Source organism: Oncorhynchus masou, chromosome 25 (genome assembly GCF_036934945.1).
Source record: "Oncorhynchus masou masou isolate Uvic2021 chromosome 25, UVic_Omas_1.1, whole genome shotgun sequence".
Taxonomy (NCBI): domain Eukaryota; kingdom Metazoa; phylum Chordata; class Actinopteri; order Salmoniformes; family Salmonidae; genus Oncorhynchus; species Oncorhynchus masou.
In genome coordinates this window covers 11258321-11279982 of record NC_088236.1, presented here as the reverse complement: position 1 = coordinate 11279982, position 21662 = coordinate 11258321, and the positions used below count along the sequence as shown (strand labels likewise).

At 42.5% G+C, this 21662-nt stretch overlaps 1 protein-coding gene across 9 annotated transcripts in view; it reads right to left on the bottom strand.

The window, feature by feature from the left end:
• The window catches only part of LOC135513781 (calcium/calmodulin-dependent protein kinase type II subunit beta-like), a 138621-nt gene that overhangs the window by 109229 nt on the left and 7730 nt on the right, over positions 1-21662 (bottom strand). For all 9 annotated transcript variants that reach the window (XM_064936698.1, XM_064936700.1, XM_064936702.1 and 6 more), the window contains exon 2: positions 19672-19766. In XM_064936698.1, the coding sequence (XP_064792770.1) occupies positions 19672-19766 (95 nt within the window). The remainder of the gene's footprint in view (positions 1-19671; positions 19767-21662) is intronic.

Sequence of the window (21662 nt, the reverse complement as noted above, 5' to 3'; positions counted from 1 at the left end):
TGGATGATGTTAGGGGCAGGATAGATTTGGTTGTGGCTGGTGGTGGATGGTATAGGCTGGTAAGGCTGGTATAGGATGATATAGGCTAGTATAGGCTGGTGGTGGCTGGTGGTGGATGGTATAGGCTGGTATAGGCTGGTGGTGGATGGTATAGGCTGGTATAGGCTGGTTTAGGATGATATAGGCTAGTATAGGCTGGTGGTGGCTGGTGGTGGATGGTATAGGCTGGTATAGGATGGTGGTGGCTGGTATAGGATGATATAGGATGGTATAAATAAATAGGTTGGTATAGGATGGTATAGGAGAAGAAGAGAGGATGGAGGAGAAGAGAGGATGAGATGTGTTCACTGGGTATGAGAATCAACAGAAACCCACTGCTGCCCAAAAACCCTACAGCGATAGCTGAACTCAACTCTGTATTGTGCTGTGTGTGTGTGTGTGTGTGTGTGTGTGTGTGTGTGTGTGTGTGTGTGTGTGTGTGTGTGTGTGTGTGTGTGTGTGTGTGTGTGTGTGTGTGTGTGTGTGTGTGTGTCCGCACGTCTGTGTATGAGAGAGAATGAGAGTGCAACAGAAAATCTGACTGCACTTGTGTAGCCTTTGCATACATTTCTGTGTGTTTCTGTGTGTGGGCATGCATGTCTGATACTGTGAGACTGTCTGCAAGGTTTTAGCATGCTTGAGTGTGAGGGAGCAGAGTAGACTGACTATTTATGACTCATCATGACAGGAGAGGAGAGGAGAGGAGAAGAGAGGAGAGGGCGGTGGCGGTTACGAAATTCCGTCAGCCGGTGATTGTCAAGCAAATAACTGTCGGTCTCACGTTAATTGACCTTTAATTAACATAAACACATTTAGCATCTCCTGGCTTCCACACATAGCCTACAAGCCACTGATGCAGACCTTTGGAACATCTACATTTTAAAAAGTCTAATAAATCCATGTAATATAGCCTACATCATCACAATAAATGCATAATTTATTTTAGACAGGTCTAAAGAAACATGATACGAAGAAAATGTATGTAATGGGTTTCTTCTAACTCCTCCTCTGACGTAGAGGTGGAACAAAAGGATCGGACCACAATGCAGCGTGGTTAGTTAGAGACATCTTTAATGAAGATGAAACACGAACAATACAAAAACAACAAACAACAAACGTGGAAAACCGAAACAGCCCTATCTGGTGCAACAAACACAGAGACAGGAACAATCACCCACAAACACACAGTGAAACCCAGGCTACCTAAATATGGTTCCCAAGCAGAGAAAATGACTAACACCTGCCTCTGATTGAGAACCATATCAGGCCAGACATAGAAATAGACAAACAAGACATCCAACATAGAATGCCCACTCAGATCACACCCTGACCAACCAAAACATAGAAACATACAAATAAACTATGGTCAGGGTGTGACAATGTAGTCCATTTCAGAAGAACAGAATAGCATAATGTGATTTGTCCTTACGTTGGGTCCTGATCTTGCTATGCCATATAGCTGTGGGCTACACTACCTCATTTAGCAGACAAGATTTGCTTAGAATTCAGTGCCATTATTTTATATTACTTTATAGTATGAAGAATTCAATTGAACGAAGCTGAATAAAATAAAAACAATATTTTCTCCAAACGATTTGAGGGTGTGTGCACATTATGAGGCTATTTTGTGTTGAGAGTTTAACAAAGATATAGGTACTCCTGTATGCTTAATTAAGAATTATTTATGTAACTTTATTTGTTCTGCAAACATTGGGCTAGGCTGCATGGCACAACTAATGAGGATTTGAAAAAAGTCGCTTGAAAAGGCACGAGCTCAGCTTTGTGTTTTTTGGGGCAGGATGTACACACTTTGTCAATCTCTCAATCACAGTTGGAGAAGCACTTTCCCAGGGGCATCCCCTTCGTGTGGCCATAATGCTGCCTTCTGCAGCCCTTCTCCCTGAGTGCTGCCTGCTCTGAAGACATTCTCACTCACACGGCTCTCCATCACATGATCAGGTCTTTCTCACAGGCTACAAGTGAAGACAGACACATCTGGGACGCAACTGAGCGCATCCTTATCTAATTCCGAGGTGCATATTGAAGATATTGGAGGAACTGTCCTCATTTACTTTTCATCAGCCAACAAGATGAGTAGACATATCAAACAGCAAAAGCACTAGCCTATGTCAATCTACTATCTCCCATAGTACAAAAGTTAACCTATTCTATTCTGTGCGAGAAATAAATATTCCGAACATAGTCTGGGACAGTTGTGGGATCCGATAGATCCCAAATTAATAAAACCACTAGCATTAAAAAACATTTATTTACCCATTAAGGCTGACACAAGAGATCAGAACATTTAGCTTAAAATGTTGATAAACTATTAGTCTATTTCTTCACATTATAAGCGCAGAAATGCGTACATGGTTGTAGGCTATAAGCGCAAATATTATCAAAAGTGACTGAAAATGTTATTATGCATGTAATGCTTTTATTATAAATGTAAGGAAGTCTGTGTGTAGCTGGTGTATAGGAGTCAGGCGCAGGACAGCACATATGAGGAAATAAACAGATTTTCCTCAACATATAATAAATGCAATACAAAAACAGAGCCCACAATAACGGACCTTCCTACATAGAAACAATCACTCACAAAAAAACATGGTGGAACAGAGGGTTAAATAATGAGCAGGTAAATTGGGGGATTGAAACCAGAAAAAAAATAAGAAAAAAATAAGCAAACATGTTTGGTGTTTGGTGAAAAGTGATGTGGGAGACTCCCCAAACATATGGAAGAATTCTGGTCAGATTAATCTTTTTGGCCGTCAAGGAAAACACCAAGTCTGGCGCAAACCCAACACCTCTCATCACCCCGAGAATACCATCCAACAGGAGTTTTTCATTGGCAGGGACTGGGAAACTGGTCCGAATTGAAGGAATGATGGATGGCGCAAAATACAGGGAAATTATTGAGGGAAACGTGTTTCAGTCTTCCAAAGATTTGAGACTGGGACGGAGGTTTACCTTCCAGCAGGACAATGAGCCTAAGCATACTGCTAAAGAAACACTTGAGTGGTTTAAGGGGAAACATTTAAATGTCTTGGAATGGCCTAGTCAAAGCCCAGACCTCAATCCAATTGAGAATCTGTGGTATGACTTAAAGATTGCTATACACCAGCAGAACCTATCCAACTTGAAGGAGCTGGAGCAGTTTTGCCTTGAAGAATGGGCAAAAATCCCTGTGGCTAGATGTGCCAAGCTTATAGAGACATACCCCAAGAGACTTGCAGCTGTAATTGCAGCAAAAGGTGGCTCTACAAAGTATTGACTTTGGGGGGGTGAATAGTTATGATGCTCAAGTTTTCTGTTTTTTTTGTCTTATTTCTTGTTTGTTTCACAATAGAAAATATTTTGCATCTTCAAAGTGGTAAGCATGTTGTGTAAATCAAATGATAACAAACCCCCCAAAAATGTATTTTAATTCCAGGTTGTAAGGCAACAAAATAGGAAAATGCCAAGGGGGTGAATATTTTCACTAGCCACTGTACTAAATAATATACACTACCGTTCAAAAGGTAAACAAAAAAGGCACTCTCTCTGGTCGCACGCATGAAAAAGCTCTGTGACACGGCAGGGTCCACTCATTCAGACTGCTCTTACTCCCTCATTTATCAGAATACAAGCCTGAAACAATTTCTAAAGACTGTTGACATCTAGTGGAAGGCATAGGAACTGCAATTTCAGTCCTAAGTCAATGGATACTGTAATGGCATTGAATAGAAAACTTCAACAACAAAAACATCCTACTTCCTGAATGGATTTTTCTCAGGTTTTTGCCTGCCAAATCAGTTCTGTATACTCACAGACATTATTTTAACAGTTTTGGAAACTTTAGAGTGTTTTCTATCCAAATATACTAATTACATGCATATCCTATCTTCTGGGTAGAAGGCAGTTTAATATGGGCATGCTTTTCATCCAAAATTCAAAATGCTGTCCCCTACCCTAGAGAGGTTTTAAGAATATCAGACCCAGTCATCCTGACAGGCCTAAATACAGCCTAAATACAGGCTACATATAGGCTAAATAGGCTAAATACAGACTAAATACAGCCTAAATACAGGCTAAATATAGGCTAAATGCAAGTTAAATACAGGCTAAATACAGCCTAAATACAGCTAAATACAGCCTAAATACAGGCTAAATATAGGCTAGATATAGGCTAAATGCAAGCTAAATACAGGCTAAATGTATCCTTAATCCTAAAATATCCTAAATACAGTTTAAATACAGTCTAAATAGCCTAAATACAGGCTAAATATACTAGATAGTTTAAATACAGGCTAAATGTAGGCTAGATATAGCTAAATATATCCTAAATACAGTCTAAATACAGCCTAAATACAGGCTAAATATAGGCTAGATATAGGCTAAATGCAAGCTAAATACAGGCTAAATGTTTCCTAAATACAGGTTAAATCCAGGCTAAATATATCCTAAATACAGTTTAAATACAGTCTAAATACAGCCTAAATACAGGCTAAATATAGGCTAGATATAGGCTAAATGCAAGCTAAATACAGGCTAAATGTTTCCTAAATACAGGTTAAATCCAGGCTAAATATATCCTAAATACAGTTTAAATACAGTTTACAGCCTAAATACAGGCTAAATATAGCTAGTTAAATGCAAGCTAAATCCAGGCTAAATATATCCTAAATACAGTTTAAATACAGTCTAAATACAGCCTAAATACAGGCTAGATATAGGCTAAATGCAAGCTAAATACAGGCTAAATGTATCCTAAATACAGGTTAAATCCAGGCTAAATATATCCTAAATACAGTTTAAATACAGGCTAAATCCAGCCTAAATCCAGTCTAAATATAGGCTAAATACAGGCTAAATCCAGGTCAGACTTCTGTGACTGCCAATGCATTGCAGGTGACTCTGAACCTACCCACACCCTCACACTAACTCTCTCTCTCTCTCATCAACAATATCTATGACTTAAGCCGTGTTTCATATTCCATTGATAATATAGTGGTCCAATAGCTGAACGCCTGCAACCCTGTCCAGGCTCCACATCCATAAACAAGCTCTTTGATTGGCTGAGGGCTGTGCCAACAGCCCCACCCTCGACCACCCCTGACATTTGGCAGATGACATTAACAGTTCCTCTGATGGACGGGTTCAACACAGCTTTCACACATTGGTTAACCATACAGTAGCCTTGACAACAATGAAAACAACAACAGTGAAGAGCTTCTAGAGGAATGAGATACAAAGTGACTTTACAGCATTACTGGTAACAAGATGTCAATCAGAGTGTTCTGCTCTAATCTGCTTTTACTATCTGTTAATTATATATCCTGATTGCCTAGTCACTTTTATCATATAACCTCAACTACCTCATACCCTTACACATTGATTCGGAACCAATACTTCTTGTATATGGCCTCATTACTGTTATTTTATTGTGTGCTACTCTTCTTACTTTTTAGCGCATTATTTGGAGAGGGCTCGTAAGTAAGCATTTCACAGTAACGTCTACACCTGTTGTATTCGGCGCGTGTCTGTGTGTGTGTGTGTGTGTCAGATGAGAGTCCCGTGCTAAAGGCATGTAGGCGAACAGACGCATGGCCCACAGCTACCAAGTTCCTGACGTGCCTGCCCTCCCTCCCTTTCCCCCTCCCTCCCTCCCTCCCACTCCCTCCCCCCCCCCCTCCCTGGCTCCCTCCCTGGCTCCCTCCTCCCCCCCCTCCCTCCCTGGCTCCTTCTCTGGCTCCCTCCCTCCCTCCCCCTCCCCCCTCCCTGGCTCCTTCTCTGGCTCCCTCCCTCCCCCTCCCTCCCTCCCTGGCTCCCTCCCTCCCCCCTCCCTCCCACTCCCTCCCTCCCTCCCTGGCTCCATCCCTCCCTCCCTGGCTCCCACTCCCTCCCTCCCCCCTCCCTCCCTGGCTCCCCCCCCTCCCTCCCCCTCCCTCCCTCCCTGGCTCCTTCTCTGGCCCCCTCCCTCCCCCCTCCCTCCCTCCCTGGCTCCCTCCCTGGCTCCCTGGCTCCCTCCCTCCCTCCCTGGCTCCATCCCTCCCTCCCTGGCTCCCCACTCCCTCCCCCCTCCCTCCCTCCCTGGCTCCCTCCTGGCTCCCTGGCTCCCCCCCTCCCTCCTATGATTTGCCAAGAGGATATCCGAACACCTCAACAAGCAGTACACAAGTGAAAATCATGTCTGTCACTCCCTGTCATGACAAGGATAAGCTTCCTTTTGAATATTATTTGCTGCGCTAAGCCTATACATCCCATTCCCCTCAAATACTAGGACATGGAAGTAGCTCCCACACAGCTCAGATCAAATACTAGGACATGGAAGTAGCTCCCACACAGCTCAGATCAACTACTAGGACATGGAGGTAGCTCCCACACAGCTCATATCAAATACTAAAACATGAGTTAGCTCCCACACAGCTCAGATCAACTACTAGAACATGGAGGTAGCTCCCACACAGCTCAGATCAACTACTAGAACATGGAGGTAGCTCCCACACAGCTCAGATCAAATACTAGAACATGAGGTAGCTCCCACACAGCTCAGATCAAATACTAGAACATGGAAGTATCTAACACACAGCTCAGATCAAATACTAGGACATGGAAGTAGCTCCCACACAGCTCAGATCAAATACTAGGACATGGAAGTAGCTCCCACACAGCTCAGATCAAATACTAGAACATGAGGTAGCTCCCACACAACACAAATCAAATACTAGAACATGAGGTAGCTCCCACACAGCTCAGATCAAATACTAGGACATGGAAGTAGCTCCCACACAGCTCAGATCAACTACTAGGACATGGAAGTAGCTCCCACACAGCTCAGATCAAATACTAGAACATGAGGTAGCTCCCACACAGCTCAAATCAAATACTAGGACATGGAGGTAGCTCCCACACAGCTCAGATCAAATACTAGGACATGGAAGAAGCTCCCACACAGCTCAGATCAAATACTAGGACATGGAAGTAGCTCCCACACAGCTCATATCAAATACTAGGACATGGAGGTAGCTCCCACACAGCTCAGATCAAATACTAGGACATGGAAGTATCTAACACACAGCTCAGATCAAATACTAGAACATGGAAGTAGCTCCCACACAGCTCAGATCAAATACTAGGACATGGAGGTAGCTCCCACACAGCTCAGATCAAATACTAGAACATGGAAGTAGCTCCCACACAGCTCAGATCAAATACTAGAACATGGAAGTAGCTCCCACACAGCTCAAATCAAATACTAGAACATGAGGTAGCTCCCACACAGCTCAGATCAAATACTAGGACATGGAAGAAGCTCCCACACAGCTCAGATCAAATACTAGGACATGGAAGTAGCTCCCACACAGCTCATATCAAATACTAGGACATGGAGGTAGCTCCCACACAGCTCAGATCAAATACTAGGACATGGAAGTATCTAACACACAGCTCAGATCAAATACTAGAACATGGAAGTAGCTCCCACACAGCTCAGATCAAATACTAGGACATGGAGGTAGCTCCCACACAGCTCAGATCAAATACTAGAACATGGAAGTAGCTCCCACACAGCTCAGATCAAATACTAGAACATGGAAGTAGCTCCCACACAGCTCAGATCAAATACTAGAACATGGAAGTAGCTCCCACACAGCTCAGATCAAATACTAGGACATGAGGTAGCTCCCACACAACACAAATCAAATACTAGAACATGAGGTAGCTCCCACACAGCTCAAATCAAATACTAGGACATGGAAGTAGCTCCCACACAGCTCAGATCAAATACTAGAACATGAGTTAGCTCCCACACAGCTCAGATCAAATACTAGAACATGGAAGTAGCTCCCACACAGCTCAGCTCAAATACTAGAACATGGAAGTATCTAACACACAGCTCAGATCAAATACTAGAACATGGAAGTATCTAACACACAGCTCAGATCAAATACTAGAACATGGAAGTATCTAACACACAGCTCAGCTACAACTTATGTCATGTGGGTGAGTATATACAGTACATTCGGGAAGTATCTAACAGCTCAGCTACAACGTATGTCATGTGGGTGAGTATATACAGTACATTCGGGAAGTATCTAACAGCTCAGCTACAACGTATGTCATGTGGGTGAGTATATACAGTACATTCGGGAAGTATCTAACACACAGCTCAGCTACAACGTATGTCATGTGGGTGAGTATAAACAGTACATTCGGGAAGTATCTAACACACAGCTCAGCTACAACGTATGTCATGTGGGTGAGTATATACAGTACATTCGGGAAGTATCTAACAGCACAGCTACAACGTATGTCATGTGGGTGAGTATATACAGTACATTCGGGAAGTATCTAACAGCTCAGCTACAACGTATGTCATGTGCGTGAGTATATACAGTACATTCGGGAAGTATCTAACAGCACAGCTACAACGTATGTCATGTGGGTGAGTATATACAGTACATTCGGGAAGTATCTAACAGCTCAGCTACAACGTATGTCATGTGGGTGAGTATATACAGTACATTCGGGAAGTATCTAACAGCTCAGCTACAACGTATGTCATGTGGGTGAGTATATACAGTACATTTGGGAAGTATCTAACAGCTCAGCTACAACGTATGTCATGTGGGTGAGTATATACAGTACATTCGGGAAGTATCTAACAGCTCAGCTACAACGTATGTCATGTGGGTGAGTATATACAGTACATTCGGGAAGTATCTAACAGCTCAGCTACAACGTATGTCATGTGGGTGAGTATATACAGTACATTCAGCTCAGCTACAACGGAAGTATCTAACACACAGCTCAGCTACAACGTATGTCATGTGGGTGAGTATATACAGTACATTCGGGAAGTATCTAACAGCTCAGCTACAACGTATGTCATGTGGGTGAGTATATACAGTACATTCGGGAAGTATCTAACACACAGCTCAGCTACAACGTATGTCATGTGGGTGAGTATAAACAGTACATTCGGGAAGTATCTAACACACAGCTCAGCTACAACGTATGTCATGTGGGTGAGTATATACAGTACATTCGGGAAGTATCTAACAGCACAGCTACAACGTATGTCATGTGGGTGAGTATATACAGTACATTCGGGAAGTATCTAACAGCTCAGCTACAACGTATGTCATGCGCGTGAGTATATACAGTACATTCGGGAAGTATCTAACAGCACAGCTACAACGTATGTCATGTGGGTGAGTATATACAGTACATTCGGGAAGTATCTAACAGCTCAGCTACAACGTATGTCATGTGGGTGAGTATATACAGTACATTCGGGAAGTATCTAACAGCTCAGCTACAACGTATGTCATGTGGGTGAGTATATACAGTACATTTGGGAAGTATCTAACAGCTCAGCTACAACGTATGTCATGTGGGTGAGTATATACAGTACATTCGGGAAGTATCTAACAGCTCAGCTACAACGTATGTCATGTGGGTGAGTATATACAGTACATTCGGGAAGTATCTAACAGCTCAGCTACAACGTATGTCATGTGGGTGAGTATATACAGTACATTCGGGAAGTATCTAACACACAGCTACAACGTATGTCATGTGGGTGAGTATATACAGTACATTCGGGAAGTATCTAACAGCTCAGCTACAACGTATGTCATGTGGGTGAGTATATACAGTACATTCGGGAAGAATCTAACACACAGCTACAACGTATGTCATGTGGGTGAGTATATACAGTACATTCGGGAAGTATCTAACACACAGCTACAACGTATGTCATGTGGGTGAGTATATACAGTACATTCGGGAAGTATCTAACACACAGCTCAGCTACAACGTATGTCATGTGGGTGAGTATATACAGTACATTCGGGAAGTATCTAACAGCACAGCTACAACGTATGTCATGTGGGTGAGTATATACAGTACATTCGGGAAGTATCTAACACACAGCTCAGCTACAACGTATGTCATGTGGGTGAGTATATACAGGACATTCGGGAAGTATCTAACAGCTCAGCTACAACGTATGTCATGTGGGTGAGTATATACAGTACATTCGGGAAGTATCTAACACACAGCTCAGCTACAACGTATGTCATGTGGGTGAGTATATACAGTACATTCGGGAAGTATCTAACACACAGCTACAACGTATGTCATGTGGGTGAGTATATACAGTACATTCGGGAAGTATCTAACACACAGCTCAGCTACAACGTATGTCATGTGGGTGAGTATATACAGTACATTCGGGAAGTATCTAACACACAGCTACAACGTATGTCATGTGGGTGAGTACATACAGTACATTCGGGAAGTATCTAACACACAGCTACAACGTATGTCATGTGGGTGAGTATATACAGTACATTCGGGAAGTATCTAACAGCTCAGCTACAACGTATGTCATGTGGGTGAGTATATACAGGACATTCGGGAAGTATCTAACACACAGCTACAACGTATGTCATGTGGGTGAGTATATACAGTACATTCGGGAAGTATCTAACAGCTCAGCTACAACGTATGTCATGTGGGTGAGTACATACAGTACATTCGGGAAGTATCTAACACACAGCTACAACGAATGTCATGTGGGTGAGTATATACAGTACATTCGGGAAGTATCTAACAGCACAGCTACAACGTATGTCATGTGGGTGAGTATATACAGTACATTCGGGAAGTATCTAACAGCTCAGCTACAACGTATGTCATGTGGGTGAGTATATACAGTACATTCGGGAAGTATCTAACAGCTCAGCTACAACGTATGTCATGTGGGTGAGTATATACAGTACATTCGGAAGTATCTAACAGCTCAGCTACAACGTATGTCATGTGGGTGAGTATATACAGTACATTCGGGAAGTATCTAACAGCTCAGCTACAACGTATGTCATGTGGGTGAGTATATACAGTACATTCGGGAAGTATCTAACAGCTCAGCTACAACGTATGTCATGTGGGTGAGTATATACAGTACATTCGGGAAGTATCTAACAGCTCAGCTACAACGTATGTCATGTGGGTGAGTATATACAGTACATTGGGTGAGGGAAGTATCTAACAGCTCAGCTACAACGTATGTCATGTGGGTGAGTATATACAGTACATTCGGGAAGTATCTAACACACAGCTACAACGTATGTCATGTGGGTGAGTATATACAGTACATTCGGGAAGTATCTAACAGCTCAGCTACAACGTATGTCATGTGGGTGAGTATATACAGTACATTCGGGAAGTATCTAACAGCTCAGCTACAACGTATGTCATGTGGGTGAGTATATACAGTACATTCGGGAAGTATCTAACACACAGCTCAGCTACAACGTATGTCATGTGGGTGAGTATATACAGTACATTCGGGAAGTATCTAACACACAGCTCAGCTACAACGTATGTCATGTGGGTGAGTATATACAGTACATTCGGGAAGTATCTAACACACAGCTCAGCTACAACGTATGTCATGTGGGTGAGTATATACAGTACATTCGGGAAGTATCTAACACACAGCTACAACGTATGTCATGCGGGTGAGTATATACAGTACATTCGGGAAGTATCTAACACACAGCTCAGCTACAACGTATGTCATGCGGGTGAGTATATACAGTACATTCGGGAAGTATCTAACACACAGCTCAGCTACAACGTATGTCATGCGGGTGAGTATATACAGTACATTCGGGAAGTATCTAACAGCTCAGCTACAACGTATGTCATGTGGGTGAGTATATACAGTACATTCGGGAAGTATCTAACAGCTCAGCTACAACGTATGTCATGTGGGTGAGTATATACAGTACATTCGGGAAGTATCTAACAGCTCAGCTACAACGTATGTCATGTGGGTGAGTATATACAGTACATTCGGGAAGTATCTAACACACAGCTACAACGTATGTCATGTGGGTGAGTATATACAGTACATTCGGGAAGTATCTAACACACAGCTCAGCTACAACGTATGTCATGTGGGTGAGTATATACAGTACATTCGGGAAGTATCTAACACACAGCTACAACGTATGTCATGTGGGTGAGTACATACAGTACATTCGGGAAGTATCTAACACACAGCTCAGCAACGTATGTCATGTGGGTGAGTATATACAGTACATTCGGGAAGTATCTAACAGCTCAGCTACAACGTATGTCATGTGGGTGAGTATATACAGTACATTCGGGAAGTATCTAACACACAGCTCAGCTACAACGTATGTCATGTGGGTGAGTATATACAGTACATTCGGGAAGTATCTAACACACAGCTACAACGTATGTCATGTGGGTGAGTATATACAGTACATTCGGGAAGTATCTAACAGCTCAGCTACAACGTATGTCATGTGGGTGAGTATATACAGTACATTCGGGGAAGTATCTAACACACAGCTACAACGTATGTCATGTGGGTGAGTATATACAGGACATTCGGGAAGTATCTAACAGCTCAGCTACAACGTATGTCATGTGGGTGAGTATATACAGTACATTCGGGAAGTATCTAACACACAGCTACAACGTATGTCATGTGGGTGAGTATATACAGTACATTCGGGAAGTATCTAACAGCTCAGCTACAACGTATGTCATGTGGGTGAGTATATACAGGACATTCGGGAAGTATCTAACAGCTCAGCTACAACGTATGTCATGTGGGTGAGTATATACAGTACATTCGGGAAGTATCTAACAGCTCAGCTACAACGTATGTCATGTGGGTGAGTATATACAGTACATTCGGGAAGTATCTAACAGCTCAGCTACAACGTATGTCATGTGGGTGAGTATATACAGTACATTCGGGAAGTATCTAACACACAGCTACAACGTATGTCATGTGGGTGAGTATATACAGTACATTCGGGAAGTATCTAACAGCTCAGCTACAACGTATGTCATGTGGGTGAGTATATACAGTACATTCGGGAAGTATCTAACACACAGCTACAACGTATGTCATGTGGGTGAGTATATACAGTACATTCGGGAAGTATCTAACAGCTCAGCTACAACGTATGTCATGTGGGTGAGTATATACAGTACATTCGGGAAGTATCTAACACACAGCTACAACGTATGTCATGTGGGTGAGTATATACAGTACATTCGGGAAGTATCTAACAGCTCAGCTACAACGTATGTCATGTGGGTGAGTATATACAGGACATTCGGGAAGTATCTAACACACAGCTCAGCTACAACGTATGTCATGTGGGTGAGTATATACAGTACATTCGGGAAGTATCTAACATCACAGCTACAACGTATGTCATGTGGGTGAGTACATACAGTACATTCGGGAAGTATCTAACACACAGCTACAACGTATGTCATGTGGGTGAGTACATACAGTACATTCGGGAAGTATCTAACACACAGCTACAACGTATGTCATGTGGGTGAGTATATACAGTACATTCGGGAAGTATCTAACAGCTCAGCTACAACGTATGTCATGTGGGTGAGTATATACAGTACATTCGGGAAGTATCTAACAGCTCAGCTACAACGTATGTCATGTGGGTGAGTATATACAGTACATTCGGGAAGTATCTAACAGCTCAGCTACAACGTATGTCATGTGGGTGAGTATATACAGTACATTCGGGAAGTATCTAACACACAGCTACAACGTATGTCATGTGGGTGAGTATATACAGTACATTCGGGAAGTATCTAACAGCTCAGCTACAACGTATGTCATGTGGGTGAGTATATACAGTACATTCGGGAAGTATCTAACACACAGCTCAGCTACAACGTATGTCATGTGGGTGAGTATATACAGTACATTCGGGAAGTATCTAACAGCTCAGCTACAACGTATGTCATGTGGGTGAGTATATACAGTACATTCGGGAAGTATCTAACACACAGCTCAGCTACAACGTATGTCATGTGGGTGAGTATATACAGTACATTCGGGAAGTATCTAACACACAGCTACAACGTATGTCATGTGGGTGAGTATATACAGTACATTCGGGAAGTATCTAACACACAGCTCAGCTACAACGTATGTCATGTGGGTGAGTATAAACAGTACATTCGGGAAGTATCTAACACACAGCTCAGCTACAACGTATGTCATGCGGGTGAGTATATACAGTACATTCGGGAAGTATCTAACACACAGCTCAGCTACAACGTATGTCATGTGGGTGAGTATATACAGTACATTCGGGAAGTATCTAACACACAGCTACAACGTATGTCATGTGGGTGAGTATATACAGTACATTCGGGAAGTATCTAACAGCTCAGCTACAACGTATGTCATGTGGGTGAGTATATACAGTACATTCGGGAAGTATCTAACACACAGCTCAGCTACAACGTATGTCATGTGGGTGAGTATATACAGTACATTCGGGAAGTATCTAACACACAGCTACAACGTATGTCATGTGGGTGAGTATATACAGTACATTCGGGAAGTATCTAACACACAGCTCAGCTACAACGTATGTCATGTGGGTGAGTTTTTCAGTACATTCGGGAAGTATCTAACACACAGCTACAACGTATGTCATGTGGGTGAGTATATACAGTACATTCGGGAAGTATCTAACACACGCTCAGCTACAACGTATGTCATGTGGGTGAGTATATACAGTACATTCGGGAAGTATCTAACAGCTCAGCTACAACGTATGTCATGTGGGTGAGTATATACAGTACATTCGGGAAGTATCTAACACACAGCTACAACGTATGTCATGTGGGTGAGTATATACAGTACATTCGGGAAGTATCTAACACACAGCTACAACGTATGTCATGTGGGTGAGTATATACAGTACATTCGGGAAGTATCTAACAGCTCAGCTACAACGTATGTCATGTGGGTGAGTATATACAGTACATTCGGGAAGTATCTAACACACAGCTACAACGTATGTCATGTGGGTGAGTATATACAGTACATTCGGGAAGTATCTAACAGCTCAGCTACAACGTATGTCATGTGGGTGAGTATATACAGTACATTCGGGAAGTATCTAACACACAGCTACAACGTATGTCATGTGGGTGAGTATATACAGGACATTCGGGAAGTATCTAACAGCTCAGCTACAACGTATGTCATGTGGGTGAGTATATACAGGACATTCGGGAAGTATCTAACAGCTCAGCTACAACGTATGTCATGTGGGTGAGTATATACAGTACATTCGGGAAGTATCTAACACACAGCTACAACGTATGTCATGTGGGTGAGTATATACAGTACATTCGGGAAGTATCTAACACACAGCTCAGCTACAACGTATGTCATGTGGGTGAGTATATACAGTACATTCGGGAAGTATCTAACACACAGCTACAACGTATGTCATGTGGGTGAGTATATACAGTACATTCGGGAAGTATCTACACAGCTCAGCTACAACGTATGTCATGTGGGTGAGTTTTTCAGTACATTCGGGAAGTATCTAACACACAGCTACAACGTATGTCATGTGGGTGAGTATATACAGTACATTCGGGAAGTATCTAACAGCTCAGCTACAACGTATGTCATGTGGGTGAGTATATACAGTACATTCGGGAAGTATCTAACACACAGCTACAACGTATGTCATGTGGGTGAGTATATACAGTACATTCGGGAAGTATCTAACACACAGCTACAACGTATGTCATGTGGGTGAGTATATACAGTACATTCGGGAAGTATCTAACAGCTCAGCTACAACGTATGTCATGTGGGTGAGTATATACAGTACATTCGGGGAAGTATCTAACACACAGCTACAACGTATGTCATGTGGGTGAGTATATACAGGACATTCGGGAAGTATCTAACAGCTCAGCTACAACGTATGTCATGTGGGTGAGTATATACAGTACATTCGGGAAGTATCTAACACACAGCTACAACGTATGTCATGTGGGTGAGTATATACAGGACATTCGGGAAGTATCTAACAGCTCAGCTACAACGTATGTCATGTGGGTGAGTATATACAGGACATTCGGGAAGTATCTAACAGCTCAGCTACAACGTATGTCATGTGGGTGAGTATATACAGTACATTCGGGAAGTATCTAACACACAGCTACAACGTATGTCATGTGGGTGAGTATATACAGTACATTCGGGAAGTATCTAACACACAGCTACAACGTATGTCATGTGGGTGAGTACATACAGTACATTCGGGAAGTATCTAACACACAGCTACAACGTATGTCATGTGGGTGAGTATATACAGTACATTCGGGAAGTATCTAACACACAGCTACAACGTATGTCATGTGGGTGAGTATATACAGTACATTCGGGAAGTATCTAACAGCTCAGCTACAACGTATGTCATGTGGGTGAGTATATACAGTACATTCGGGAAGTATCTAACACACAGCTACAACGTATGTCATGTGGGTGAGTATATACAGTACATTCGGGAAGTATCTAACAGCTCAGCTACAACGTATGTCATGTGGGTGAGTATATACAGTACATTCGGGAAGTATCTAACAGCTCAGCTACAACGTATGTCATGTGGGTGAGTATATACAGTACATTCGGGAAGTATCTAACACACAGCTCAGCTACAACGTATGTCATGTGGGTGAGTATATACAGTACATTCGGGAAGTATCTAACAGCTCAGCTACAACGTATGTCATGTGGGTGAGTATATACAGTACATTCGGGAAGTATCTAACACACAGCTCAGCTACAACGTATGTCATGTGGGTGAGTATATACAGTACATTCGGGAAGTATCTAACACACAGCTACAACGTATGTCATGTGGGTGAGTATATACAGTACATTCGGGAAGTATCTAACAGCTCAGCTACAACGTATGTCATGTGGGTGAGTATATACAGTACATTCGGGAAGTATCTAACAGCTCAGCTACAACGTATGTCATGTGGGTGAGTATATACAGTACATTCGGGAAGTATCTAACAGCTCAGCTACAACGTATGTCATGTGGGTGAGTATATACAGTACATTCGGGAAGTATCTAACACACAGCTACAACGTATGTCATGTGGGTGAGTATATACAGTACATTCGGGAAGTATCTAACAGCTCAGCTACAACGTATGTCATGTGGGTGAGTATATACAGTACATTCGGGAAGTATCTAACACACAGCTACAATGTATGTCATGTGGGTGAGTATATACAGGACATTCGGGAAGTATCTAACAGCTCAGCTACAACGTATGTCATGTGGGTGAGTATATACAGTACATTCGGGAAGTATCTAACACACAGCTACAACGTATGTCATGTGGGTGAGTATATACAGGACATTCGGGAAGTATCTAACAGCTCAGCTACAACGTATGTCATGTGGGTGAGTATATACAGTACATTCGGGAAGTATCTAACAGCTCAGCTACAACGTATGTCATGTGGGTGAGTATATACAGTACATTCGGGAAGTATCTAACAGCTCAGCTACAACGTATGTCATGTGGGTGAGTATATACAGTACATTCGGGAAGTATCTAACACACAGCTACAACGTATGTCATGTGGGTGAGTATATACAGTACATTCGGGAAGTATCTAACAGCTCAGCTACAACGTATGTCATGTGGGTGAGTATATACAGGACATTCGGGAAGTATCTAACAGCTCAGCTACAACGTATGTCATGTGGGTGAGTATATACAGTACATTCGGGAAGTATCTAACAGCTCAGCTACAACGTATGTCATGTGGGTGAGTATATACAGTACATTCGGGAAGTATCTAACACACAGCTACAACGTATGTCATGTGGGTGAGTATATACAGTACATTCGGGAAGTATCTAACAGCTCAGCTACAACGTATGTCATGTGGGTGAGTATATACAGGACATTCGGGAAGTATCTAACACACAGCTCAGCTACAACGTATGTCATGTGGGTGAGTATATACAGGACATTCGGGAAGTATCTAACAGCTCAGCTACAACGTATGTCATGTGGGTGAGTATATACAGTACATTCGGGAAGTATCTAACAGCTCAGCTACAACGTATGTCATGTGGGTGAGTATATACAGTACATTCGGGAAGTATCTAACAGCTCAGCTACAACGTATGTCATGTGGGTGAGTATATACAGTACATTCGGGAAGTATCTAACACACAGCTACAACGTATGTCATGTGGGTGAGTATATACAGTACATTCGGGAAGTATCTAACAGCTCAGCTACAACGTATGTCATGTGGGTGAGTATATACAGTACATTCGGGAAGTATCTAACACACAGCTACAACGTATGTCATGTGGGTGAGTATATACAGTACATTCGGGAAGTATCTAACACACAGCTACAACGTATGTCATGTGGGTGAGTACATACAGGACATTCGGGAAGTATTCAGGACCCTTCACTTTTTCCGCCTTTTGTTACATTACAGCTTTATTCTAAAATTGATTAAATTGTGTTTTTTCCTCATCAATCTACACATAATACCCCATAATGACATCATAATACCCCATAATGACATAATAATACCCCATAATGACATAATAATACCCCACAATGACATCATAATACCCCATAATGACATCTTAATACCCCATAATGACATAATAATACCCCATAATGACAAAGCAAAAACAGTTTTTTCCCCCAATGTTTTCACTTTGTCATTATTGGGTATTTTGTGTAGATTGATGAGGAACAACATTGATTTAATCCATTTGAGAATAAGGCTGTTTTGTAACAAAAATGTGGAAAAAGTTAAGGGGTGTGAAAACTTTTAGAATGCACTGTATGTAGATATATGGCCTATAGACAGAGAGCCACAAGTCCTATAATGTAGCAGGCCTACTGGTTAACGTAAGCAGTTCTGATTAGTAACCAAGCTACGGTACCTTACCAGCTCCCGACATGTGGCAGGCTAGGTTCCACTCTTCCAAGTCATATTGCCATCTGAGCATCAACTATTTAAATAAAATATCAACCCTGAGAATATGGGATGAACCAGACTCCACTTTAACTCTGAGCGATAGATACTATAAATGCAGTGTCATCTCCACCATGTTAAGAGAGATATGCTTGTCTCTGGCTCAGGGGGGAATATGTTGAGGCTACAAGACATCAACCATAATAATCTAATACAATGAGCCAAAAGCCAACACAAAGCCTGGTAGCGAATCAAACCAAGTACATAAAATAAGCCAGCATTTATGCAATGCATAAAGGTTTATAATTAATTCTCTGTCACATATAGCTATGTTTAAAAAGAATGAGCCATGATCCACCATGAACATGACCTGGCCTTCATTTATCCCCACCACAAGACTCTGTATCTCTCTCTCTCTTTCTCTCTCTCTCTCCTCTCACTTTCTATCCTCTCTCTCTCTCTCTCTCTCTCTCTCTCTTCTCTCACTTTCTATCCTCTCTCTCTCTCTCTCTCTCTCTCTCTCACTTTCTATCCTCTCTCTCTCTCTCTCTCTCTCTCTCTCAAAATGGTTACCAATCTCATTACAGAAGTAAAAATACATGTTTTGTCATACCCTTGGTATATGGTCTGACACACCATGGCTGTCAGCCAATCAGCATACAGGGCTTGAACCACCCGGTTTATAATACCGGTTGGCTCATCGATAGTACAGCTGTGCAATCAAATGTAGACAACAAGTGAAACAGTACTTGGGGACAGAGTTTATTGCTTACCTCTTGCAGATAGCTTTTTGGTGTTGATTATTTTGGCGGCATATTCCTGTCCACTACACAGCTTGACACATCTGCGCACCACTGAAAACGCTCCCCTGGAAACAGAGACAAAAGAAACAGAACAGCTGGGCAGACATATTTCATAGTTAAAACGATGGAGCTATACAGTAGTTTCTCTGAATTTTATAGTAACCTACAGCATAATAATGCTTTCTGCCAGCACAGCAAGTGTCTCCGCCTTCTATACCTGGCTGGGCTGGCATGATAATGATGGTAACAAAATATACTGTAAGAGTTTGTCTACATAACAGGTTCCCCTGAGGTTCCCGCCACAAAGTCAGCAAGTACTGTATCATATAAGATGACTTTGTGTGTGTGTGTGTGTGTGTGTGTGTGTGTGTGTGTGTGTGTGTGTGTGTGTGAGAGAGAGAGAGAGAGAGACACGTGAGAGAGAAGGTGAACGCACCAAAGTATGTTGCTGTTGTTTTTAAGTATGCCTGACGCACAATCAGTGTTACCAACATTTACTCTTCATGTCAATTTTACTGAAGTATCCAAATTCAAATGGAAGCAGTTTAGATATGATAATTAGTCACATGCACCGGGACGCAGATGTAATTGCAGGGTACAATAAAATTCTTAAACACAGAGCTCCAACACTGCAGGTCAAAAAGAAAAGTGAATGAAACAATAATATAAATAGCTATGATACATATTTACAACTGTAACAATGATACATATTCATTGGGAGGGTGGGGGCAGGGTAAATATCTGTTGTGCCCTTGTCAAACAGACGTAATTTACTATGATTTGTTTAAGTCCCAGTGGAGTCAAAACGTGATGTTCCTGTCTTTTAGAAACGTCCCCTCACTGTCAACTGTGTTAATTTTCAGGAAACTTAACATATGTAAATATTTGTATGAACATAAGATTCAACAACTGAGACATAAATTGAACAAGTTCCACAAACATGTGACTAACAGAAAACGATTAATGTGTCTCTGAACAATGGGGAGTCAAAATCAAAAGTACTGCAGTGCATCTCCTCCTCACGGACTGCACCAGATTTGCCAGTTCTTGCTGTGAGATGTTACCCCACCTGTCCACCAAGGCACCTGCACATTTCCCTGACATTTCTGGGGGGGGGGTGGCCCTAGCCCTCCGGGCTCTTCGCTGGCCATCGCAGAACACTGACATTCCTGTCTTGCAGGAAATCACACACAGAACGAGCAGTATGGCTGGTGGCATTGTCATGCTGGAGGGTCATGTCAGGATGAGCCTGCAGGAAGGGTACCACATGAGGGAGGAGGATGTCTTCCCTGTAACGCACTGCGTTGAGATTGCCTGCAATGACAACAAGCTCAGTCCGATGATGCTGTGACACACCGCCCCAGACCATGACGGACCCTCCACCTCCAAATCGATCCTGCTCCAGAGTACAGGCCTCGGTGTAATGATCATTCCTTCGATGATAAACGTGAATCTGACCATCACCCCTGGTGAGACAAAACCGCGACTCGTCAGTGAAGAGCATTTTTTGCCAGTCCTGTCTGGTCCAGCGACGGTGGGTTTGAACCCATAGGCAACGTTGTTGCCGGTGATGTCTAGTGAGGTCCTGCCTTACAAAAGGCCTACAAGACCTCAGTCCAGCCTCTCTCAGCCTATTGCGGACAGTCTGAGCACTGATGGCGAGATTGTGCTTTCCTGGTGTAAGTCAGGCAGTTATTGATGCCATCCTGTACCTGTCCCACAGGTGTGATGTTCGGATGTACCGATCCTGTGCAGCTGTTGTTACACGTAGTCTGCCATTGCGAGGACGATCAGCTGTCCGTCCCGTCTCCCTGCAGCGTGTCTCGCCCCAAACATAACACTTTGTATTAAAGACAAAAAGTTAATTGCTTTGCCACAATTTTTGCAGTGTCTTGTTGCAAACAAGATGCATGTTCCTTCCTTGTTTTCACTCTGTCAATTATGTTAAGTGGAGTAATTAC